At 40.4% G+C, this 26,777-nt stretch overlaps 1 protein-coding gene across 1 annotated transcript in view; it reads right to left on the bottom strand.

Moving 5' to 3' along the window:
• LOC123668250 overlaps positions 1-26,777 on the bottom strand; it is a 55,492-nt gene that overhangs the window by 9,956 nt on the left and 18,759 nt on the right. Inside the window, exons 20-42 of the mRNA XM_045602020.1 lie at positions 25,944-26,154; positions 24,501-24,671; positions 23,910-24,097; positions 22,993-23,097; positions 22,568-22,682; positions 21,387-21,550; positions 20,447-20,522; positions 20,022-20,201; positions 18,670-18,759; positions 17,457-17,558; positions 16,682-16,831; positions 15,369-15,511; positions 14,663-14,854; positions 14,169-14,273; positions 13,205-13,422; positions 12,922-13,021; positions 10,680-10,753; positions 9,256-9,454; positions 8,350-8,453; positions 7,290-7,443; positions 2,941-2,996; positions 1,444-1,600; positions 265-391 (exon numbers count right to left, since the gene is read on the bottom strand). Coding sequence (XP_045457976.1) covers positions 265-391; positions 1,444-1,600; positions 2,941-2,996; positions 7,290-7,443; positions 8,350-8,453; positions 9,256-9,454; positions 10,680-10,753; positions 12,922-13,021; positions 13,205-13,422; positions 14,169-14,273; positions 14,663-14,854; positions 15,369-15,511; positions 16,682-16,831; positions 17,457-17,558; positions 18,670-18,759; positions 20,022-20,201; positions 20,447-20,522; positions 21,387-21,550; positions 22,568-22,682; positions 22,993-23,097; positions 23,910-24,097; positions 24,501-24,671; positions 25,944-26,154 — 3,181 coding nt within the window. The remainder of the gene's footprint in view (positions 1-264; positions 392-1,443; positions 1,601-2,940; positions 2,997-7,289; positions 7,444-8,349; positions 8,454-9,255; positions 9,455-10,679; positions 10,754-12,921; positions 13,022-13,204; positions 13,423-14,168; positions 14,274-14,662; positions 14,855-15,368; positions 15,512-16,681; positions 16,832-17,456; positions 17,559-18,669; positions 18,760-20,021; positions 20,202-20,446; positions 20,523-21,386; positions 21,551-22,567; positions 22,683-22,992; positions 23,098-23,909; positions 24,098-24,500; positions 24,672-25,943; positions 26,155-26,777) is intronic.

Here is a 26,777-nt window from a genome sequence, read left to right as displayed (position 1 = left end):
CATAACTGTGTGACGTACTGTCTTATTACCCAAGTTAAGCGAGGGCAAAGAAATTTAACTTCAAAAATAGCTTTCTAGATTAGTGATTGAATAAGCCTGTTACATCCCACTGCTGGGTAAAGGCCTCTTTCAATACATACTCATCAGAACCAAAAGGAGAAAAGTCGCAGTCCACCATGCTGTTCACAGTGGATTGGCGGATATATTCCCTACCATGAGCACCGATAGCTACCAGGTGTCCGAATGAAACGAATCAATCCAAACCTTTCAGCTTGCCCTCTTCCTGGTCCCTCTTCTCGGTAGCGCGTTGAGCGTCAACACAGGTGGCACTTCCCGGCGGATGCTTCCGGTCTGATTCAGAGGCACGACGCTTGGTACCGTCGATGCCGACCTACCAAGTTGTTATTATATTATCCATATAAGATGAGATAAGAGCTTAAACGTTTGTAGCGACATCTATTGCGCGGCATATAAACTAGAGAAAACTGACGTATCCTATATCGCGCTATTAAAGTTATCAAAGTGATGGAGTATATATATAAGATCCCGATAACAACCGCCGGGGCCAGTAGCCCACCAGACACAACAACCGTCTGGTCGGAGGATCCTCCCTTTTCGATGGCCGACGTGATTCTTCACACTATCAAACGTTCTTGTAATTGTACTTGTAATGTGTACAGTTTACATATGAGTGAGAGGTGACATGAGGGAAGGTCAATGAGGTAAGCCAAGAACAATGAAAGTTAATCACGGACAGAAGCATGTAGGCAGAAATACAGACGTCATAGGTGTAGTACGGAAATCTAAGTTATGTACAAAAACAACAATTTTACAAAAACTGACCCAAATTAAAGAAGGTTATTAGATCGCATTGCTGTGTGGTTACGGTAATTAGAATATAGCCAGCCCCTCTCTTTTCCCGTGGGTGTCGTAAGAGGCGACTATGGGATAACACAGTTCCACTACCACCTTGAAACTTATGAAGCCGTCCGATGGCGGGATAACCATCCAACTGCTGGCTTTGAAATACACAGGCCGAAGACGGGCAGCAGCGTCTTCGGTGCGACAAAGCCAGCCCTGCGGTCACCAATCCGCCTGCCCAGCGTGGTGACTATGGGAAACACACATGAGTTCACGCGATTTTTGGCGCGAATTTGTGGAGGTCTATGTCTAGCAGTGGACTTTATTGATAGTGAAGTGATTAGATCGCAAAGACAATTGCTGAGTGTGCGGTAACCCGAACAGTACTAATGCCGTTATTCCAAAGGATATTTATCGTAGATACAATCGATCTATTTACGAGGCACACACAAATGGGCAGAGAAAATAAAGATAAAGGGTGCTGTGCCAATCGGACTGCTCCAAATTTTGACCAGGATATGTCCCGTTGTGCCCTCAACGTTCACGCGGTCCCTCTTAGCCCTCAGCTACACTGAATCTTACCTTACTAGTGGCCGGTACAAGTTTGATTCCAGGCGGTGCTCGGACCAGTGGTGGGTCGACACCACCCAATTTCTTAATGGGTTGCACAGTCACCGAGATGGCATATAATTGGAAGTTATGTTTAGGTCTTTCCGTCACTGGTATGTTTTGGAGATATCTTGGGAAAGATTAACGATTAAAGTATATCACTACAAAGTATAAAACAAAGTCGCTTCCCGCTGTCTGTATGCTTGGATCTTACAAACTATATAACGGGTTTTGATGCGATTTTTTTTAGTAAATAGAATGGATCTAGAGGAAAGTTTATATATATAATACATGTATAATATAAAAGAGGAACACTGATAGTTTTTGCAACCGTGCGAAGCCGAGGCGCTAGTTTTCATATAATAATAATTTGGTGGATAAGGTCAATGTCCGCGTTCGAGAGCTCCCAAGAAGCCGAGACTACCATAATACTCCCCAGGAGCTTTGACTACCTTATTCACCTCAGGAACACAAAACTACTTGAGAACAGGTATTTCTCGACCTTCTGTAAGGTTGAGGTAATACTCCAATCGAGATTCTCCAAATAACGAGCAAGATATTGCCTGCTGTGCCCTACCTCGATAAGTATACATATCATACAAATCGAAGCTAAAGATTTATGAAGAATTCGTCAACCAGCCAAAATTCATGAAAAGGACAAACATTCATTAAGTCTTTGCTTTTTTTTTATAGAAGAGGGGGCAAACGAACAGTTGTCTCACCTGATGGTAAGTGAAAAACAACATCCACAGACACCCGCTACATCAAAGTATTGGCAGGCGCGTTGCCGGCCTTTCAAAAAGGAATATGCTCTTCTTTTGAAGGTCCCTAGGTCGTTTGCTTTAGCAATTCAATATATTTTACCTAATTTTGCGTATTTTCACTATTGTTCATATGACTACTTATACCCCGTGGTTTTGCTCGTGTTAATTTGAGGAAAGCTGTACTAAAATATAGCCTTCTTCGGTAAATGGACTAGCCAACACCAAAATAATTTTACAATTTTTTTTATATCACGAGGTCGGCAAACAAGCGAACGGCTCACCTGATGGTAAGCGATTACCGTAGCTTATAGACGCCTGCAACACCAGAAGCATCGCAAGCGCGTTGCCGACCCAATCCCCAATCCCCCAGGAGCTCTGGTCACCTTACTCACCAACAGGAACACAACACTGCTTAAAACAGTATTATTTTGCTGTGATCTTCTGTAAGGTCGAGGTACTACCCCAGTCGGGCTGCTCCATATTTTGAGCAGGAAATTCCTGCTGTGCCCTACCTCAGTATTATTACTCAGTACAATTATAATTAGTTGTTCCTGAGCTATTGCTGAGATTTAGCTTAATGATATGGATGATGGATCATATGGAAATTAAGACTTTTCATCACGTTCCCGTTCACCATAAATAGAACATCTAAGTATGAACGTCTAGAGATATCACTAAGCTAAGAAACATGAAAATATTAACTTACGCAAAAGCCATCATCTTTGCTGATGTAAACGTCAAAACACAAGCAGCACCGTCGTCCTGTGACAATTTTCAATTAAATTTAAAAAATATATCATACTTTTATAGTACGAGTAAATTGCCTGACTTCTTGCCCTTAGTGCTGTGTGGTTACGGCACTAAAGAATTTAGCCACCCCATCTCTTCCCGTGGGTGTCGTAAGAGGCGACTAAGGGATAGCACAGTTCCACTACCACCTTGGAACTTAAAAGGCCGACCGATGGCGGGATAGCCATCCAACTGCTGGCTTTTTAAATGCACAGACCGAGGACGGGCAGCAGCGTCTTCGGTGCGACAAAGTCAGCCCTGCGGTCACCAACCCGCCTGCCCAGCGTGGTGACTATGGGCAAAAACCCCCATGAGTTCGAACCTAAAAATAAGGCCTTCAGTTCCCGGCAGCCCCACTATTCCCGGCTACGGCAGCGGCCATGGTAACGGTGGGGTAGAGGGTGCTAAGAATCACCGGGGTACGGGAGGCTGCCATAGAAAAATATTCCTGGCTACGTATAATGGACGCACGCTACGGTTGGACCATCACCTCACCGAACTTGAGGTAGAACTTAGTCACATTAAGTGGAGCATACTGGGGTTGTCTGAAGTCCGAAGAGAGGGAGAGGACACGATGATCCTGGACTCCGGGCACTTGTTCTACTTCCGTGAAGGTGATGGGCTTTCCCAAGGTGGCGTCGGTTTTCTGGTTCACAAGACTCTCACTAACAACGTTGTGGAAGTCAGTAGTGTGTCGACCCGGGTAGCGTACCTTGTACTTAAGCTCACCGACAGGTACTCCCTGAAAGTGATACAGGTATATGCGCCGACCTCGGCACACTCTGACGATGAAGTCGAAGCCTTGTATGAAGATATTACAAGGGCCATACATGGCACTACTTCGACCTTCTACAGCGTTGTTATGGGAGACTTCAACGCTAAAGTGGGAGTACAAGGCCGCGACGGATCGAGCATCGGACCACACGGATTGGGGCACAGGAATCACAGGGGGCAGACGCTTGTCAACTTCCTCGAATCGGAGGGGCTCTTCTTGATGAACTCATTTTTTGAGAAGAAGCCCCAAAGGAGGTGGACATGGCAAAGCCCCGATACTGTGACGAGGAACGAGATAGATTTCATCATAGCGGATAAAAGGCATATATTCAGAGATGTCTCAGTGGTTAACAGGTTTAACACCGGCAGCGACCACCGGCTAGTACGGGGCACTCTGAATATATGTCTCCGAAAGGAGCGGACCCGCTTGATGAAATCTACTCTCCGACCTACGCTGCCCCAAATACTATGTGGCTCCGAGCAGTTTCAGTTGGAACTCCAAAACCGATTCGATTCGCTGGAAACTACTAGCGACGTGGACGAGATAACCGACAACGTGGTGAAGACGGTGTGTACACTGGGTCGCAGGCACTTTCCACCAACAAAGCCAACGAAGCAGTCCAAACTTTCTCCCGAAGCCTTGGATCTGATGCGGCAGAGGCGCGAGTTGCCGGCTGCTTCGCCAGAACAGAGGGCTCTTTCCAAGAGGGTACGGAAAATTATTCGCCGAGACCTCCGCTGCTCAAATACGAGAGAGGTTGCTACTCTGATTGAGCAGAATAGGGGGTCCAAAGTTTTCCAAAGACCATTGGGGAGAAGCCTTCTTGCGAAGCTTAAAACAGCAGATGGCAGAACCGTCTGCTCTCGCCCTCAGGTCCGAGAAGAGGTTGAGAATTTTTATGGACAGCTGTACTCGTCGAGCGCACGCAAGCCTGCGACTTGGGACACCGAAGATCCACGGGCACCATTGTTGCGCCATTATTCGGAGTGTATCCCGGACTTCGAAGAGGATGAGATTGGTGCAGCGCTCGGGCAGCTTAAAAACGGGAGGGCCCCGGGGGATGACGGAGTTACCACTGAACTCCTTAAAGCCGCAGGGCGACCTGTCCTGAAAGCCTTGGCAAGACTATTTAACGCCGTCATCCACCGAGGTACCACGCCGGAGGCGTGGTCCAGGAGTGTGGTGGTGCTGTTCTTTAAGAGAGGCGATAAGTCTCTGTTAAAGAATTACAGACCGATCTCACTTCTGAGCCACGTCTATAAGCTATTTTCGAGGGTTGTTACGAATCGTCTCGCCAGAAGACTCGACGAATTCCAACCACCAGAGCAGGCTGGGTTTCGAAATGGCTACAGCACCGTGGACCACATCCATACTGTTCGGCAGATTATCCAAAAGACGGAAGAATATAATCAACCGCTGTGTATGGCATTAGTGGACTACGAGAAAGCCTTCGACTCCGTCGAGACCTGGGCTGTCCTGGACTCTCTGCAGAGATGTCATATCGACTGGCGATATATCGAGGTACTAAAATCTATGTACGATGCGACGACGATGACCGTTCATGTCAATGACCAAAGAACAAGACCTATTTCCCTCCGGCGCGGGGTAAGACAGGGGGATGTAATATCACCGAAACTGTTTACCACTGCGCTAGAGGATGTTTTTAAGACCTTGGATTGGGGGGAACGGGGCATCAACGTCAACGGTGAATTCATCTCTCACCTTCGTTTTGCCGACGATATTGTCATCTTTGCGGAGACGCTGGATGAGTTAGGCCAAATGCTGGCCGGCCTAAACGAGTCCTCCCGACGTGTCGGTCTCTGTATGAACTTGGATAAGACGAAAGTTATGTTTAACAACCAAGTCATACCGATACCGGTATCGGTCGATGGTACCCTTCTCGAAGTTGTTCAGGATTATATTTACCTAGGCCATACTATCCAACTAGGCCGCAACAACTTCGAGAAGGAGGCCGATAGGAGGATTCGGTTGGGCTGGGCGGCGTTTGGCAGACTCCGTCGAGTCTTCACTTCGAAGATTCCGCAATGCTTGAAGACAAAAGTTTTCGAGCAATGCGTCCTGCCTGTGTTAACATACGGAGCCGAGACGTGGACACTGACCAAGGGACTGGTCCACAAGTTTAAAGTCGCTCAACGTGCAATGGAACGGGCTATGCTTGGGGTCTCTCTCAAAGACAGGATTAGAAATGAGACTATCCGCGAGAGAACGAAAGTAACCGACATAGCCCACAGAATTAGCAAGTTGAAGTGGCAGTGGGCTGGTCATCTGTGTCGCAGGACCGATGGCCGTTGGAGTAGACGGGTCCTAGAGTGGAGACCGCGTCTTGGCAAACGCAGTGTGGGACGTCCTCCGGCCCGTTGGACCGACGATCTACGTAAGATTGCCGGTGTAGGCTGGATGAGGATTGCGGAAGACCGGGATGTGTGGCGCGAACTTGGGGAGGCCTATGTCCAGCAGTGGACTGCGATAGGCTGAAGTGTGTTGCACTTAGTAACACTATATTTTTTTTATGAATCCATGATTTTTTTAAATATTTTGTTTTACTCAAACCTTATTCTGATATTGAGGGATACAAAAAAAAAACATTTTTTTTAAATATAATTACATATAACTAGGTCGGAGTGCCTAGTGCGAGTTTTGTTTAATCCATCTCGCAATAACGGACGTAAATTTTAATTTCATTTTGTATGGGAAATTCGGCATTTCAACATAGTTCTCGCGTTTGCCGCTAGATGACTCTGTATCGATTGTATAGTAAACTATTCTTTATCGTCTAGGCTGCAGTGTTTAAATTTCCATGCAAAATAATCTTCACGTATAAACGAGTTTCTCTCATGTTTTTGTGAATAAAACTCGCACTAGGCACTCTGCAAACAACCGTACGGCTCACCTGATGGTAAGCGTTCACCGTAGCTTATAGATGCCTGTGAAGGCTACCTGGCATTTATTATTTGTTTACGTATATTATTTGTATATTATTTGTATACATATATCAACTTTTATTATTTAATTTATAAAATATTACTTTATATATATTTAATAAACAAGCATGTCCGCACGATAGCCGTAGTATACGGCGTATTTGACAAGTTATTTCTCTCGTAATTTTTAAATTAGAATTAATTTGGTATTTCTAAAAGAACGCTCTAGAAAGAGCTCAGAGCGCATGACCAAGATTTTTGACAAGGGCTAGCGAGAAAAACGTAATTTGGTTTTTGAATAAATAAAATTGTGAATAATGAATCTATACTGTTAAAACGCTAAACTGTAACTAAAATATATTGTTGAATCACTAAACCTGCAACACTAGAAGCATCGCCAGCGTTGTCGACCCTATCCCCCATTCTCCCCAGGAACTCTGGTTACCTTACTCACCAACAACAATTTTCTACAATCATTCGAAAATTATGTGCGTATTGCGAACATACATTTTTATTGACAGCGATAAAGTATCGTATTAGACTGCAGACCTGAGCGTCGACCCTGAGTCCTGTTGGTCCACAGGCATGGGGCTCCAGCATGTAAAAGGGCGGAGCACCCTGTACACGCCATAGAGCCACCGCGTGGGGAGCCGACCATAACACACCATGTGTATGATGCTCAAAGAACCGCTCCAGGGCACATCTGGATAATAATTTTATTCAAATAGGTATCAATAGCACCTTTCAATCGTCAGTAAATTAAAAAAGTGAAACTATTATCAATTCGGAATGTAGATTCTGCAGAAAGAATCGGTAAGAAAATCTGCAGTTACAAAGAAACTGTGTTTTGAAATAAAATAAAATTGGTAATACCAATTATAGCCAATAATAGCCAAATAGACTATAATTATAACAAATCTTAGAAATAGAGAAAGCAAGAGTGACGCTCGAACAACTGGACACCGTATATGCATTAATGCAGCGGTCACAGCTTCTGAGATCTGTACCCAGATTCTGATCCCAGTAAAGGTAAACTATAATATAGACCGTGCAGATGTTTGTCTTGATCTGGCTTTGTGCGTTGCATTTTGGGATGTTCAACAAAACTATCTCACCAACTGGGAGCTGATTAGATTAAGGTGTTCATTATTCACGAGTCGTTGTGGATATACGGCAGTAAGCCAAGTTACTAAGTTACGTCAAATAATAAAAATTTTCAATTAATCCAAAATCATTCGATTATATGAGTACAATAAAAAACAATCCAAGTATTTGGACTGCTAATAATGACGCATCTTTCTTACCAACAGTGTAGCAAATAATCACACGGTCCACTTGATGGAAATTGGGCATCCTAACTTAACCAGAACCCTTACACCCTTGTCCACACAGATCACCCCCAAGATCTCTCTACCCTACTCACACAGGAACACAGCACCACTCGAGAGCATTGCTATTTAGATTTGGTCTTCTTATGGTCAAGGTACTTACCCAGTTGGGCAGGTCCATATTTTGAGCAGGAAATTCCTGCTGTGTCCTACCTCAGTTAAACTTATTACTTTAATAATTATTATCCTATAGTCTATGGCTATAAACAATAAAATCTAACCTAACAGTCATCTCAGTTGGCTCCCTCTGTTCCAGTTTCCCACTATACACCTGCTGTAAATCGTAACGAACGTAGTTCACGCCAAGGATGAAGCGCTTCAACACCTGGAGAAAAAAAAAGATTTATACAACGCAGGTTCGCAAATTGACTTACGATTCAATAATACATAATAGCAAGCAGTTACGTAGCTGATAGTCTATGTTTAGGTGGCTCCTAGCATTACTACACCAGAGCAGGTGAACATTTGATACAAAATTACAGGGTGCAGCAGTGTATGATTCTGCTCAAAATCTGGAGCAGTTCGTCTGGGGAAGTACTTATAGAAGATCACAGATATGTAGAATCTTCAAGAAGCGTTGTGTACTTATAGTGAGTAAGGTGGAGAGCTCCTGGGGAGGGTCGAGGGTAAGATCGGCAAAGTGCTTGCAATGCTCCTGGTGTTTCAGGCGTCTATAGGCATCGGTGATTGCTTACCAATATGTGGGTCATTATCATTATGACGCCGCATTGGCGCAACGGTTACAGCCATGGATTGTACCTGTTGCTCTGGCGGTTGCGGGTTCGATCCCCGCTCATGACAAACGTTTATATTGGCCATACAGGTGTTTGCCGTGGTCTGGGTGTTTGTGCAGCCCTTGTGGGTCTCCCCACCGTGCCTCGAAGAGCACGTTAAGCCGTCGGTCCCGGTTGTTATCATGTACATCTGATAGCGATCGTTACTCATAGTAGGGAATATATCCGCCAACCCGCATTGGAGCAGCGTGGTGGATTAAGCTCTGATCCTTCTCCTACGCGGGGAAAGAGGCCTATGCCCAGTTGTGGGATATTACGGGCTGAAGCGTATGTGGGTCATTGACTTGTTTTGCGACTTGGCCATATAAAAAAGAAATCAAATCTTCCACTCACTTGCAAGGGTAGCAGAACATCCTCCCCTGGTCTGAACTCGTAGCCCAAAGAGCCCAGGGAGGCAGAGAAAAGCTGAGCTGCCACCGTCATCACCTCATCCACAGTATTCCTCGTCCAGAGATGTGGTCGTCTCACGTGAGACATACACACACCTACTATAGCTCCACATGACGATTGCAACAAGGCGTCGCGAGTAAACCTACGGTGACGACAATAAAACATTTCTAACAATAAACTTTCCTACACTAAGAAAACGTAATACAAACGATACAATCTTACAGGCATATCTAAAATGCAATAGTTCCAATAGTCATCATTACAGCCTATACAGTCCACTGCTGGACATAGGCCTCCACAAATTTACGCCAAAAATAACGTGAACTCATGTGTTTTGCCCATAGTCACCACGCTGGGCAGGCGGGTTGGTGACCGCAGGCCTGGCTTTGTCGCACCGAAGAAGAAGTTCCAATATTAAAAGAAACAAATACACCTCTCACCTCTGCACCCTTCCTTGCCATATTTTCGGCGTCGAAAGGCACACGGAAGGGGTATGGCAAAATCATCACGATTTTTTTAAATTGACAAAAATCGCGTTCGGTATTAAATCGCGTTCGCAATGTAAAAATAAAAATACAGTAGAAATGAGAACCTTCTCCTTACTGAATTCGGTTAATATACATGATGAAAATTGTGCTTGCAACGAGTGTCTTAAATTGATTTGTTAAAAAAATGAAATGATTAGTAGGGGCGGCAAATTTTCGGTGGGCTCCAAGCGGTCAAATCCACGCTACACCACTGCGTCAAGCAAAGCGTCCTCTTTATTAGCAAGTGCAATTTTTGGACGACTCCAAATCGATACCAAAAAATCGTAAACATAACCTTTTAAGAACCTTGATAGTTAGCCATTACTTTCCCAAGCAATTCGCAAAGTATAACTAAAAGAAAAATTGGTAAAACATTTATCCCCATATATATAAATAATACATATATAAATATATACATATATTACACTCAGATTCGGGTCATCACATCATAAATTGACCACAACCCTCGGAGCCAAAAGCAGCTACACACTACGCCAAAGTTACCCACCAACGTCATTTATGCAACATTTTTTATATATGCTACGCTCCTATCGGTTGCGTGATGTATTAGTCTAAATTTCTCGATAAATGGACTATCAAAGACTAATGTTCTCTCTCCGGTTCCAAAATACAAACAACGATTCGTTAATCTAACGAATGGTTACATTTCATACATGTCGTCTTCGAATTTTGACAAATCGTGAGTATGGGACTGGTTGAAAATGAATTCACGAATTCAAACCAGTGCGTCTTGAAATAAGCGCGTTTGACGGTTAACTCTTTAGCTTCATAATATTAGTATAGGGCAAGCTGTGGGCATAATGAATAATAATGACTAACTTTACAAGATCTGGTGGACGAGTCCCTCGGAGTATTGTTCGACCTCTCGCTGTTTCAACGAACGCCGTCAGAACCTTTTGTAGAATTATATATTATTGATTGACTGATTGATATCTGCTGTGTGGTTACGGCAGTAAAGAATATAGCCACCCCCTTTCTTCCCGTGGGTGTCGTAAGAGGCGACTAAGGGATAACACAGTTCCACTACCACCTTGGAACTTAAAAAGCCGACCGGTGGCGGGATAACCATCCAACTGCTGGCTTTGAAATACACAGACCGAAAACGGGCAGCAGCGTCTTCGGTGCGATAAAGCCAGTACTGCGGCCACCAACCCGCCGCCCAGCATGGGGACTATGGGTAACACACATGAGTTCACCCGATTTTTGGCGCTAACTTGTGGAGGCCTATGTCCAGCAGTGGACTGCGATAGGCTGGTGTGATTGATATCGTAAGGTACGTAATTCCACTGCTGGGTAAAGATTTATTTCGTCATATAGAAAAATTTAGAAATGTTTATAAATTGAAAAACAACCATGAACCAGAACCAAAAAACGCAAAATATCATAATCTACATAAATGTTACGAATATTAAAAATGTAAAATTTTCAGTATTTGCAGTAATTTGAAGTGCTTACATAACTAATTAATTACATTGATTGATAAATCGTTTGTATGTTAAACAGTGTTTATATACCTACAACCTAACGCTATGTTTGAAATATGTGTAAAAATAATTTATATATTCAACATTTGTATGTTAATTATATATTTTTTAATTCATTCTTAAAACTATTTGAATTAGAACGGTACGTGGGTATAATATTTTTGAAAATACGCATCTTCTATTACTATTTAGGTCGTATTATCGAGTGTCTGTTTGTAATATAGAAATAACCGCTTTCTTACTAAATTCAATTGTATGTATACACGGTACATATACCAAAGTCCAAAATAACATTTTTTATAATTTTTGCTAAACTTTGCGACTTGAATGCGAAAGGCGTCGTCGATTCAGACCTTGAACAGCAGGTATTATTTGTTAATTTATTTTTACGTTCCCGGGCTCTTAGGTTGGACGACGACACGTTGGCGCAACGGTCACAGCCATGAATTGTGCCTGTTGCGCTGGCGGTTGTGGGTTCGATCCACGCACGTGACAACATTTGTGTTGGGCATACAGGTGTTTGCCGTGGTCTGGGTGTTTGTGCAGTCCTTTTTAGTGCAGATTTTTTTTTATTTTGTAACAAAGAATTTCTATCTGGACGCTCATTATTTTTTTACACAGCGCCTTCCTTATCCCGAGGGAATTATGGATGAAAGGTATGTTACCATATGACCTCTATAGTGTAGTAAATCCCGTCACTAAGAATAACTTATAAACTAATCGATCTACAACCAACTTCAAGGCTTTCCAATAAAAAAAGTTTGAAAAACAAAACGTTATGAGATAAAACACGTCAAAAATACTGTCGAGTCGAGAATCTCTTCCTTTTTTTGGAAAAGAAATAAACCTACTGATAAAAAAAATGATGTCCCGATTTGAACTGAAATAAAAATGGTCACGTTATATACACCCCCTTTTTTTAAGAGGGGAAAATCACTCATGGATACCCTCCGGCGCCAGGGCGCCAGAGGGTTATATCAGACTTTACGCTTTCTTCCCCTCGGGGCAAATATATGGGACTCACTGACACTAACGTTAGGCTCCGGAATAGCCACTAAAATCCCCCTTTCGACATAGAAATGCATCAAAGGGACGTGACCTTTTTTTACGTGGGAAAAATCTTCCTGAATAAACCCCCAGGCCAGAGGCACTGGAGGTGTTATGTCAGACTTTTACTGACCAAAAATCACCGCGTGTCATCTCTCTGGGTGGGGTGAGATGGGGCCGCACTAATATTCGTCACCTTATGGGACGTGACCTTTTTTTTACGTCAGGAAAATCCATCATGGATACCCTCCGGCGCGATGGCACTAGAGGGTTATGTCAGACTACTACTAACCAAAAACCACCACGTGTAAGCAGTCGTCCGCCTGGGTGGAGCGAAATAAGGTCGCGCCAGCATTCGCCACCTCGCCCCGCCGTTATATACACCCTTCCTTACCCCCTATATGGAGAAAGATACTAATGCCCAGCAGTAGGATATTACATGCTGAATCGTGAACGTGATTATTGCCCTACAGTATTTAGACAACATGTAGGCCTATAATTTACAGGCAATATAAAACATTCCTAAATACCTTCCACTCGTAGCCCTCATCAGGTACAGCGCCCTGGGCAGTGACGGCACTAGGAATCTTGGATAGTTCCCAGAACACCTTCACCGATGATATCGTATACCTGGATGCAAATAAATTCTTAAATAAACGCCTTTACGTAGGCCATATAGGGAATAGAAATAAGAGAGAGAGAATAGAAGAAAAAGAAAACATGCTAAAATATTATAATTATAGCCTATAGCCGTCATCGGTAAATAGACTTGCTAATAGGCAAATAATTTCTCCCGATGAATATCTCACGTACCTGTTCGGTCCAGGCCTCGCCAGCTTCTCCAGACTCTTAGCAAATGTATCGGCGAGCTGATCTACATTCGCAAAGAGAACCAGAGCCGCCGCCCCCCCTGGGGACGAACACCCAGTGGGTCCCGTAGCGTGGGACTCCCACAGGCAAAAACTTTTGTCGTCCACCGCTCGCCAGATACCCACACAGTAGCCTTTGGCGCACAGGACGCCGTATTTGTTCTAGAATATTTGGGAAATTGTGATTGTGAGAAAGTTTGGTCAGAAAGCATGATTTTTTTTTTTTTGGTATCACTGAAGTAAATCTGAAAGAAAGAGGTTTTTTTAATCAGTAAAAGGAGAACGAAAATAGTAATTTTTATGCCAAAAAAATACCTAAAAATGAAATTATAATAACCCATAATTGATTTCATAACTTAGCTGATGAGCAACGTGGCAAATAAATCTTCAACTCTTTTCCCATATAGAGTAGGTACATTTCAAATTTAATTATTGAGGTAGGAGACAGCAGGAAAATCCTGCTCAAAATCTGGCACAGCCTGACTATCCCCAGTACCTCAACCTCACAGAAGATCACAGCTAAATAACACTGCTATCAAGCAGTCTTGTGTTCCTGTGGTGAGTAAGGTGACCAGAGCTCCTGGTGAGAATGGGGCGATAGGGTAGGGCTTCTGGTGTTGCAGCGTCTATAAGCTACAGTAACTGCTTATCATTATACCATATCAGGTCAGCCGTACGCTTGTTTGCAGACCTAATAATAATAATAATATATTCTTTATTGTACACCAAAATATAAACAAACAGTAGTAATTACAAAAAAAGATGTACAAAGGCGATCTTATCGCTGAAGAGCGATTTCTTCCAGATAACCTTTGGGCACAGGACATGATATAGTAGTGACAGATAGGAAGTGTCCAATATTAACTTATATTAATTCATACAACTTAGTTGGCAAAAAAAGTACAAACCGATTCAAAGAACTTCAGGAGCCCTCTGCGAAGGTTAAGAACAGCTCCAGTCTCACGGGCCTTCATATCACCGGTGACTGCATCGGCTTCTATTTCCAATTTCACCTAAATGTAACAAATACCGTCATGGGACAATCTCCTACATGGAATACCGCTAGGACCTTTATTCTTCATGGAAAAAAGAGGATTTCACCCAGCAAAAGGATGTTACAAGATGAATCGATAATTTGAGGTGAAACTAATATAGTAACTATTGTAGAAAACTAAATCTATCAAACACAAAGTAAACAGTTTGGTTATCCGACTTCAAAAAAAAAAGAAGGATGTTCTTTCTCACAAACAAGCTTTCTTACAAATGAACTTGAATATGAATTGAAAATCTAAAAACCCAAATAACATGAAATAAATTTTTCTTCCAAAATTTCCAAATCATTAAAAGCCACACAATCAAAGAAACGAGGCGCGACTAGTATAAATATATTTTACCAACTTACATTAAAGCTGGTCACATGAAATTCCTTCTGGATCTCAGTGGGACAAAGTTTCGGAGGCGAAGAGGCATTTGGTAGAGACAGCGTGTAGAGTCGATCACCATACTTTAGTATAGCATCAAGGAGTTTAGGTTTCCAGTGTATATAGGGCTCTATGTGGTCTACCACGATTCCCATTACTGCGTTCGCTGCATCCTGTATAAAGTTGGATAGATTCGTTAGGTTGGTTTTTCTTTAAAGAAGAAGGTAGTTTGAAAATAGTTTGACAAGCTCTGATAATTCCAATATTATAAAGCTGATGAGTTTGTTTGCAGCAACTCTCAGGAACTAAAGGTTCGAAAAAAATATTTTTGTTCTGAATACCTTTTACTATACCTATGTAAACGTTTAATACGTTTTTTTTCTGAATTCGTTGGTTAATCCGCGGGACTATAAAAATAATAGAATATCTTGGAATTTCTAATTCCACTTGTTTTGCAATGATGAATAAAATTAAATTCTTTTATAAGCTGATTATGATGGATTTACTATATTACTATGCCAACGACAACGTCGTCGTCATAACTGGCAAAAATCTTATTTTGGTAATATGTACCGTGTATACATTAATAAAAAGGGGTTATTTTAATATTACAAACAGACATTCCAATTTTATTTATTTGTATAGATGTATAGATATAGATTTATTTATTCAACCTGACCAACTGACCTGGTTATCCCTATTCGGTTGGTCGAGGAAGTAATCTTCGTTTTGCGCTACCCGGCCTCGAACCGACGCTACAGCTCGACCGAGGCGTGTAAAATACTTGCCTATTGCTTCGTCATCCAGTGGTTCTATCAGAGACTCACCCTCTGGTAGGAAAGATATTTTTTTAATATTTGAGAACTAGTTGTTAGTTTTCAGAGTAAGGTATGTTGTCATTTTTTTTAATAACAATAACAGATAAAAATAGCATAACAAGAGCAGATGAAGCAATCTGATGTTATATGGCTACTGTCACCTATGGATATGTGCAACATGGAGAAGAGTGAAAAAAAGAAGAAAAAGAGTGGCCTTAAAGGATGTCACACTCGACGCTTGAAAACTCCTAAATTATAGCGCAGAGGGAAAACCTCAGCCTAAAGCTCATTCGTTGTTTAAAACCTTGATTGTGATACTCTAGACCGAATCTTACAAATTAAATCTCATTATTTTGGTTGATTGCTTTGATTGATTGATTGATTTGATTCAGGTGTGACCGTCAGTTATATAGATGGGGTGGATAGCGATATATAGCTGCAGTGGTCAGTCGACATATAGCTGCAGTGGTCAGTCGACATATAGCTGCAGTGGTCAGTCGACATATAGATGTAGTGGTTAGTTGCATAGGTGCAGAGGTCGGTTATATAGTTGCAGTGGTTAGTTGTTTAGATGCGGTGGTCGATTATAGAGTTGTTCGGGTCAGTTGTATAGATGTGATGGCCAGTCGTATAGATATGGTGTTCAATTAATTAAATTGTTGTTGGTTCAGAATTATTGATTGATTCAGAATTTTATAACCTACTCCTAGGCATAGGTTTCTATCTTTAAGTACGAGAAGGGTTGGAGCTTAATCCACCACGCTGATCCACTGCGGGTGAGTGGATATATTTCCTTCTGTGAGTAAAGATCACTATCGGGTGTCTATTAAGATAACCGGGACAAAGAACTTAACGTGCTCTTCGAGGCACAGTGGAAAAACCCACCAAACCCACAAGGACAGATATCTAAACCGGAGACAAATATTTGCAGATATACAAATATCTATCCTGAGCGGAAATCGTAACTGCAACCACCTTTATTTATGCGCTTACATGGTACGCGCACCACTACATTAGGGTTCGTAGGTCGTCATGGTTCATAAGATGACTTCACGAAATGCTTCTTCTAATGAAAGGTGTTTTAATCTTTCAAATTGGATCCAGCTTCTACTTACAAAAAAAAAATCAAAGTTATAACTATAGAGGCAGATAATATTGTGTAGAGTGATGTATCTAGATCACCTTCTTCATCAGCTGCGGCTTCATCATCACCGCTTTTAGGAGCCCCTCCCTTCCTCTCCTTCAAAACTGACGTCAATTCGTTCGTCACTCTAACCGGATACAACTTGTACGGCGCCAAGCACTGCTTCCGGTCGAGGCCTCCTTGAAGAGCTATCATGAAAAATATTGGTGTATACTTACAAAAATTTTGAGAGTTAGATACATAAATTATTATTATTCAAATAAAGACAAAAGTTCATATTCGTGTTGTTGTTAAGTCTGGTACCTCAATAATCTAATTAGGAATATTAATATTTTGATAACTTGGATCACATCAAGGGCGCTGTACAGATGCTTTTACATAGATTCCAAGAGATGGCGTTTGAGAGCGAATATTTAAATTAAATACACATGGAGACAAAAATAATTGACAATCTAAGTTTCTATTTTTTTTATACAATTAGGTCGGCAAACAATCGTATGACTCACATGATAATAAGCTGTTATCATAACCTATAGACGCCTGCAACAAGAGAAGCATCGCAAGCGCGTTGTCGACTGTACATCCAACCCTCACCAGAATCTATACTATTGAGACTATTTGGGAGCAGTATTATTTACCTGTGATCGTTTGTAAGGTCGAGGTACTACCCCAGTCGGGCAGCTCCAGATTTTAAGCAGGATGTCTCCTGCTGTGCCATATCTCAGCCATAAACTAATAACTAAGTTTCAAAATGACAATACCTGTAAGTCCCGTATAGTCAAGTTAAGCGTGACAATTAAACTTATATCTTACTAAGTTTGTCAATAAACTCTCCGGGACTGGCGAACACCATCAGAGCCGGACAGGATTCCGGCGGTACGAATTCCGGTTCCGGTTCCGGTTGCTCTTCACCCTCTGAAAACAATTTATAATTGACATCTCAAATACATAATTGTATGGATGTAAGTTTACGATGCGCGCGCACACCGTCATAAAAAAACCGACACCCTGAAGTTAGCTAGTCAACGAAGAAGAAGTTAGTTAGCCAATGAAGTATAACTTCTTACGTACATACATTATTATTAAATAGACTCTTTTAATTTATTGTGTATGTTAAAAACTATCTGCACATCGCGGTTTCGTCCACGTAATACTCCCCCCTTCCCCTGGGGAATCCCCTGATCCCTTGCGAATGTCAAGATTAGTAGCCTATGTATTATTCTGGATAACCAGCTATCTACGTACCAAGTTTCATTACAACCAATTCAGTATTTTTTGCGTGAAAGAATCAGAAACATCCACCCACACAAACCTCTATAATATTAATACAATAGGATAAATATATACAGCTGACTGGTAGGTGTAAACCAGTGTTTCCCAAGTTGGTTATAACGCCCCCTTGTGCACGCTGCAGTACTAAAGGGGGGTAAGAGACCTAGAAAAAAAATGGTGGCGTTGTGTAGAGACTCGGGGGGCAATTTGTCATTCAATCTATAAGGACTCTCGACTACAGCTTGTGAACATGAACTAATATTCATTAAAAGATTGCCTAAAGGGGGCACTATAAAATAATTTATTCTCTTAGTGGGCAGTAGTCAAAATAAGTTTGGGAACCCCTGGTGTAAATGATTAGGAGATATGAACATTTCACAATTCAAGTAATGTAATTCGAGTAGATTAAGGCCAGGTGATAATAACGAATTTGAGGTGCTTTTGCCTACTTGAATAAATCTACACACCAAGTTTCATTACAATTAGTTCAGTAGTTTTTGCGTGAAAAAGTAACGAATATCCTTCCATCATCACAAAGTTTCACTTTTAAAATTACAGCACGAATAAGTATTAAAAATAGACTTCATCTTATTTTTTCCATTAGCTATCAAGGTTTAGACATCCATCGTGTTAAGAACGTATTTAGTAGTAGTTTCTAATACTTTAATAGCAGTTTCTTGTGCTTCAGTAGTAGTCAATATACCATTCTATATGTCATTTAGTTTTATATCATTATCATCATTTTCCCTCTCACCTCCTTCAGCCTCTTCTTCATCTTCTTCCTCTGCACCGCCACCTTCTCCCGCCATCTCTTCTTTGAGACGTTGTATACGTAGTTCATCACCTTTTTCAATGATAATTTATTCATTTACTACGTTGTACAATTATACAAACAAGGTAAACTAAAAGCTATAAACAATATTTTTTTTCCTCTATTTCCTCTCTCATACTGAATACTAATAATACTAGATACAAGTAACAAATATTATTTTTAACTTTACCTTACGTAAAACCAGGAAAAACATTGTGTATATTTGTAATGCGGTCGCCAACCCACCTGCCCAGCGTGGTGACTACGGGCAACACACATGAGTCCAAGCCATTTTTGACGCGAATTTGTAGAGGCCTATGTTCAGCAGTGGACTGCGATAGGCTGAAGTGATGATGATGATGAGTGATGATTTGTAATGCTACTGGTAGTCCTCTTTTCTAGAGCATTCCAACAAATAAGTGTACGACTCACGTGATAGAAAGCCATTACCATAAGCCTATAGACAGCTGCAACACTAGAAGCATCGCAAGCGCGTTACCGAACTTACTCCTAATCCCCCCAGGAATTCTTCACCTTACTCGCAGGAAAACAACACTACTTGAAAGCAGTAATATTTAGCTGCGATATTCTTTAAGGTACCTCCCCAGATGGATTGTTCCTGATTTTGAGTAAGATGATTCCTGCTCTACCCTATTTTGCTAAATAAATTCAACATTTGGATTAAATAATAGCATATTTACATTTTAATACATACTAAATTCTATACTTTGTTTCTCTATAGTCTATAATAATAATAATAATAATCATTTATTTCAGACAAAAATTGTCCATAAAAAGTGTTAGTAACAATGATCTTATAAAACTATGTTAGTAACAATACTAAAACAAAATTAGAAAAATTACATAATATTAAATACTAAATACTAAAATAGGATACTTTTGACTGGCCGATGGTAGGATAGAAGTTCTACTTGACTGCGTGCAGTCGTATCCAGTGCTCCATTATCGGCGAGTCAAAACTATCCGTCAGTGCGCCCAGGATGGTGTTGGCGCTGGCTCGCACCCGTCGCAACATTGATGCGCTACGCTTGCGCATTATAGCGCCAAAAGAGTCCACCCCCGCTTCGGCGAACATACCTGAAGCGCTGCACCGCCAAGACAACCCCATCAATAGCCTAAATGCATTATTATAATGGACGCGCAGACCACTGTATGCCTTCCTCGTGTAGTTCACCCACAGACTACAAGTGTAAAGCGACTGGCAATATGCTTTGAAAAGCGTCTATACTAACAATCTTGTCTATTAAACTTAATGAAACAATTACTCCACATACCCTTCTTAATCCTCTGCAAGGTCAACATTCCTTTAGCCATGGTGGGGGCCGGGTCAAATGCAACCACCTTCCCTCCCGCAGACACCCACACCCCGAGCTGGTGGTAGTCACCAACCAGCAGAGCGACTGATGTGGGTTTCGTGGGATCGTTCCACATTTTGAACAGAGCGTCCTTGATTTCTGTAAGTGATTATTTGGGATAAATGGTATGACTAGAAACAGTCTCCAAAGTTTTCTTGTTTTGCGAGAATTCTTCAAATACGTATGCTTATCTAACGGAAGCGTGAGGGTTCTAATCTTTAATCCTATTTCTGAATGATCCTTACTAAAGGAATTGATATTTGTATGTGATTAAAATTTTTAAATATTACCCTATACGGGGTCAGAATCTTTGCTCTATTATAGTAAGGATAAAACATCCTTACGTTTCATTGGTTGTTCTTTTTCTTCTTCTTCCTCTTCTTCACCGAGTTCTTTCTCAGCTGCTTCTTCTTCACCTTCCTTTACATCGAGTTTATTAATTACATTACAAGTTAGAAGTTTGAATAGGTACTTTCAAACCGACTTCGAAATATTGTTTGCTTGCAAAACAAATAACTATATTTGCTCGCAAACAAAAAAAAAAACAATTTCAATTACATAAAAAAGTAATTCAACGTAAGTTGATGAAAAAAATTAACAAACTCACTAGTCGTCACTACGATTTTCGAGAGTTTCCCTTGATTTTTCTTGGATTCCATAATCAGATCCTGGTTTCCTTATCATGGTACCACACTTGGAATATCTTCTTTCCAACAAAAAAAATTCATAAACGACGAAGTTATCCCCGAACATACATTAAAAAAATTATACGGTCGAATTGAGTAACCTCTTCCTTTTTTTAAATCGGTTAATAAACAATTAAACATTTAGTCATATTTTGCTTAAAATCCTCTGTTAGTGTAAAAGAAAAAAAAGTAGTAATGTAAATTAAGTCGGTTTTTTTTCGTTTGCGAGCAATCACAATTATTTGTTGATAAAATTTAAATACGATAAATTTGAACAAATTACTTTTTATCCTGAGCAGAATATATATACCGAATTGAGGGTAGTTACAAATTACATATATTATTATACTAGCTGACCTGGCGAACTTTGTACCGCCTTCTTTATTTTTTTCTTAAATATAATAATTAATATATCAAAATAAAATATAGCCTATCTTTCAAGTTGGATCGAACTGCACATGGTGTGCGAATTTTATTATAATCGGTTAAGTGGTTTAGGAGTCCATTGAGGACAAACATTGTGACACGAGATTTATATATATTAAGATAGTGGCGATAAAGTTATTTTAAGGCCAACTTGAATAAAGTAATATCTTACCCCTGCCGGCTCATCGGGAAGTCTCAGAGGTAGTCGTATAGGTTCGTCGAGTTCGATGGAGAACGTATTTGCTCCCATTTCGAATTTCTCCGTCAAGTCATTGGGTTCGATTTCTTTGCGACCAGTCTTTTTTAGATGATTTAGGTAATAGTCGACACCCGCATCTGTGGTTAAGATTATTTTAATTGTAAAAGTAATTTGAAATTCATTTTTGGCAAGCTTTTATCCGTTACTAAACGATCTGACTGGAAAAATAACTGTATGGTCAATATAAGTTTGTCATGAGCTAGGATCGAACCCGAGTGTCCATTAGTAATAATGTAATAGTTAAATGTTTGTTTTTTTCTAGTTATATTCGTCTAACTGACATTTATAACTACATCTGTGTTGCTAAATATTTGACAACGCATTTTAACATATTATATTGGGTGCAGAGGAAGCAAAGCCGTCTTAGGGCATGTCGCCCTTGGGCATATATAAATTTGGGCCCAGCTAGAAAGCTTATAAGTAGCAAATTATAACCAACTACGTAATTTAACAAATCTCATATAATATTAATCAGAGAAATTACATTCACACGTTACATCAAACCCATCGAGAAGGACCCGATCAAACGGAAATTATACCAAGTGTGGGCGATTATTGCGAATGATTAACGATGTGAACATCAAATAGAGGCAATTGTTTAATTTTTCACAAATTGTAAATTATAATTTGCGATAGTAGCTGGCTTTGGTGCATTATTTCAAATCGTTTCAAATGAAACTGCTACGTATGTTTATGTATGTTTGCGTGTAATTTATTTAAAAAGTTAGTAAAATAGGCGTTCTGATATATGTCGGATATGGATATATGTTGTATGTTGAGAATAAACAGAATAATAATAATAATAATAATACACTTTATTGTACACCAAAAACAGAAATAATACATATCAAAGAAAGAAAAAAAAATATTGACAATTTGAATTGAATTTTTATTTTCTGAAAAATTTCTACCATCTTTTAGGCTTATAGCTTAATTTCTCTTCAAATTATACCTTTTACCATTCACTTAAGGCAGGTATAAAGGTAAATTTAATCAGCTTTCTGAGGCACCCGTAAGGTCTGGGACCATGAACAGGGGCTAGTGTGTCCTTACGATAGAAACGGAACTGAGGGGAGGTATCTACTAACACTAACCCAAGAAATTGTACATATGATCTTGATGCATATGAGGAGGTGGCACTGACTCAGTGGCAGCTGCGAAGGCTGCCGCAGCTGGTAGTGCTAAGGTTCGACCTGCCATATCTTCCGCCTGTAAAATTTAAATTATAAGTAAATTATTTATATCCATATGTGTGTGTTAATTTTTGATAAATATATTGTCCATCTCGGTCCAAGGACCGATGGCTGCTGGAGCAGACGTATCCTAGAGTGAAACTGGGTGTTGGCAAAAGTAGTGTAGGACGCCCTCCGGCCTGCTGGACCGATGATCTACATAAGATCACAGGTGGTGCTGGATGAGGATAACGGAGAACCAGGAAGTTTGATGCGAAATTGGGGAGGCAAGACAGAAAAACCTCTGTCGTTTCAGCTAGCTTAAAATTAAATTTAGCACCACTTACCCCAATACCAGCTTTTTCAGCAGCCTTTCCAATCGCTGTGTTCTCTCCTCTTGGACCCATCATAATAGCGGCCGTGCCTTTTGCTATCCAATTGAACGCTTTACTCTGTGTATAAGAAAATAAAATACAGAGAATAGTCGAAGATCAGCAAAAAAAGAAAAAAAAAAGAAGAGAAATTTGTTCTTGACAGTGAAGGAAAAGTTCAAGAAACCTGAATAATTGAGAGGAATTTTTAATACAAGTTTTGATAAATTTGCACTAGTTTTTAATATATTATACTAAGTTTCTTTTTAAGAGAAAAGGAGTTTATTCAGAAACGGTAAGTTACAGTAGTTAAGTAACTCAAGCTTATTAACTTAAAATCTTCTCTCGTTTAAAAATATGATATGAAAAACTCAAACTCAAAACTCAATAAACACCATAGAAAATATCCATTTGCATAACTCTCCTCAAAAAAGTTCTCAAAGTATTATATCAGTTACAGCATACACACACACACACACCAGCTTATCGCAGTCCACTGCTGGACATAGGCCTCTCCAAGTTCGCACCAAAAATGGTGTGAACTCATGTGTGTTGCCCATAGTCACCACGCTGGGCAGACGGGTTGGTGACCGCAGGGCTGGCTTTGTCGCACCGAAGACGCTGCTGCCCGTCTTCGGCCTGTGTATTTCAAAGCCATATCCTTCCATTCCAGCAGTTGGATGGTTATCCCGCCATCGGTCGGCTTTTTAAGTTCTAAGGTGGTAGTGGAACTGTGTTATCCCTTAGTCACCTCTTACGACACCCACGGGAAGAGAGAAGGTGGCTATATTCTTTGCTCCCGTAACTACACAGCTTATATCTGTTAGAACATTTCCTTTCTGGCCTTAAATTTCAGACTCATTCATTTCTTTCCCTTTAATATCTCTTCTTACCTCTAATTTAGTTTCTGGTGCTCCAATTTCAGCATTAAGCTTACTTGCATTTACATTTATAGGAGATAAGTTAAAACTGTCGTCTAGTCCAGGCGCTAGGTTTCCTAGGATCACGTTAGCTAGGTCATCAGGAGAACCCTTGACTTTTACTAAACACGCCGCTGATCTTGGTTCTTCGGAAGGATAACCTTTATATATACATAAATTATTGTGTTTTTCAGTTGCTATTTCCTTTAATATGGACGAAATAACGGATTAAAAAAAAAGAAGGTTCACAATTCGACTGCATTTGCTTATTTTACCTCATAGCTTATTACTGGGTGTACCGATTTACGATTTTGACGTTTTTTTTTATTATTTTTTATTGAAAAGCTGATGCTTTTTTTGTGATCCAGTTTTAATTTGACATAGATGTGGCGAGTAGTTTTTGAGTTCACCCAACTACAACGTACGTACAATACTTGTCCATGTAAATTAAAGAATAAACACAATTATATTTAACATGTCTTAGAAGACATAGGGTCCAATAATTTCTGAGTAAAAATATTATTACTAAGTCACAACTAAGTCACAAAACTCTATTTTACTAACCGTTCTCATCACAGCCATGAGGATCGAAGAAGTAGTAACTGTCATCATATCTCCATATAGCGGTGGAACCGCCTCTAGCCGTTACTACTGCATGAGTATGCTCTTTAAAGAGTTGGCGTATTGAGTCTTTGAGGGAAAGGACACCACTATCCGGTTCTGGGTTGAGTTGACCTAGATTTTTAAAGTATAGATTCAGTATTTTACAGCAGAAGTATTTTTTGCATAACGCTTCAGCCTGTAATATCCCACTACTGGGTATAGGCCTCTTTCCCCATGTAGGAGAAGGATCAGAGCTTAATCCACCACGCTGCAGGTTGGCGGGTCCAATGCAGGTTGGCGGATATATTCCCTACTAGAGTAACGATCACTTATCAGGTGTACATGATAACAACCGGGACCGACAGCTTAACGTGCTCTCCGAGGCACGGTGGGGAGACCCACAAGAACTACACAAACACCCAAACCACGGCAAACATCTGTATGGCCAATACAAATGTTTGTAATGTGCGGGAATCGAACCCGCAACCGCCAGCGCAACAGGTGCAATTCATAGCTGTAACCGTTGCGCCAACGCGGCGTCATTTTTTGCATACCTAGCTTTTATTTATTTTAGAGATGGCAAGTAAGGGGACTCTCCGCATGATAATAAGCATTTCCAGCGCATTGCCGACCCTACCTTCGACCCTTCCTAAAAGATTTTACCTTACTCACTACGGGACAAGAACACTATTTATGAGTATTGTTATTTACTCCCCCAGAAGGGTTACTATAGATTTGAGCAAGATATATCCTGCCGTGTCCCGCCTGCCGCCTGCCCAGCGTGGCGACTATGGGCAAAACACATGAGTTCACGTTATTTTTGGCGTAAACTTGTGGAGGCCTATGTCCAGCAGTAGACTGTGTAGGCTGTAATGATATCCTGCTGTTTCCTACCTCAATAAATATAATAGCTTAATAATATGAAAGAAAAATAGTTGTGAGTTGAACTTGGAATGGAAATTAAGAATACATTTTGGAGAATCTCCAAATAGGTAAAAATAAGATAACTATGTTACTCCGAGTTTCTATTCGGATGTAGTATTTTAGCTTTATAATTCGCACAACACTGACTTTGACATATGTCATGTATCCTATTATTAATTTTATAAATTCTTTTTCATTTACGTAATCTTTTACCAACTACTTAGGTACTATTTATTCGTATTAACTTTAAATTTGCTAAATGACATGATGGATACCATAATTTCTTTGCACAAACATCAACAAAAGTCTGAAATTTGATGTCAATCAGTTGGTCAGCTCAGCCTATTGCAGTCCACAGCTAGACATAGGCCTTCGCAAGTTCGCACCAGACATCCCGGTTTTCCACAATCCTCATTCAGTCTACACTGGCAATCTTACGTCGATCGTCGAAATTTGATGACAAATCAAAAATCAGCTAACCACTATAAGCGCAATCCATGACTTCAGTTTCAATACAATCGTACTCAGACACTCTGAATCTAGTCAGTACATCGGCAGCCGCCAACGTGCCCGTGGTCCCCACTTCCTCTTCCTCTCCCTCTTCCCCACTGCGAGGGGTTTCCAAATTGATGCCCATGCGTTCGAGGTGTTCCATCGTGTTTTGATACAGAATGTCGCCTCGGACGAGAGTCTGATTTTAAGGAAAAATTACGATACATTGATATATCTAGTTTACTTTTAGATTGATTTTTGATGAGGATTAGTAAGGATTGATGAAGACTAGGGGATTTGATTTTTGTTTGTAGTACATAAACTCAAAATCTACTGGATATAATCTAAAAATTCTTTTTTGAGGAGAATACGCCGTCACCACTGAGAAATAGGCTACAATTACTTTAATGGGCAAAAACCGTTCCGTCAAAATTATGTAATTGACAGTAAATCTTATAACACTGTTTCTATAGATATGTCAAAATAAAATTTTATAGAAAACATATGGAAAACATAGCAAAAGGTCATAGATATAAATTAAATTATATTTAAGTAGTCCAACCTAAACCGAACTTAAATTACAATACTTACTAGCAGCAAAAGATATTCAACCAAAATGACAAATCATTAAAGCCATGTATAAAATCTAGTAAATTTTAGTCATAGTAATTACGTAAAACTTGGTTAGGTTGTATTTGACTATTTTCGAAACTACTTACAGAAAACGTCTGGTAACTTTCGGAATAAAGAAAAATGTCTCTCAGAACCAAACTAAATAGGAGGTTTGACTGTTTAACTGTTTTCAAGCAGTATTGTGTTCCT

The sequence above is a fragment of the Melitaea cinxia genome, chromosome 30, assembly GCF_905220565.1.
Source record: "Melitaea cinxia chromosome 30, ilMelCinx1.1, whole genome shotgun sequence".
Taxonomy (NCBI): Eukaryota; Metazoa; Arthropoda; class Insecta; order Lepidoptera; family Nymphalidae; genus Melitaea; species Melitaea cinxia.
The sequence above is the reverse complement of the archived record's forward strand: the minus strand, read 5'-3'. Positions and strand labels throughout refer to the sequence as shown.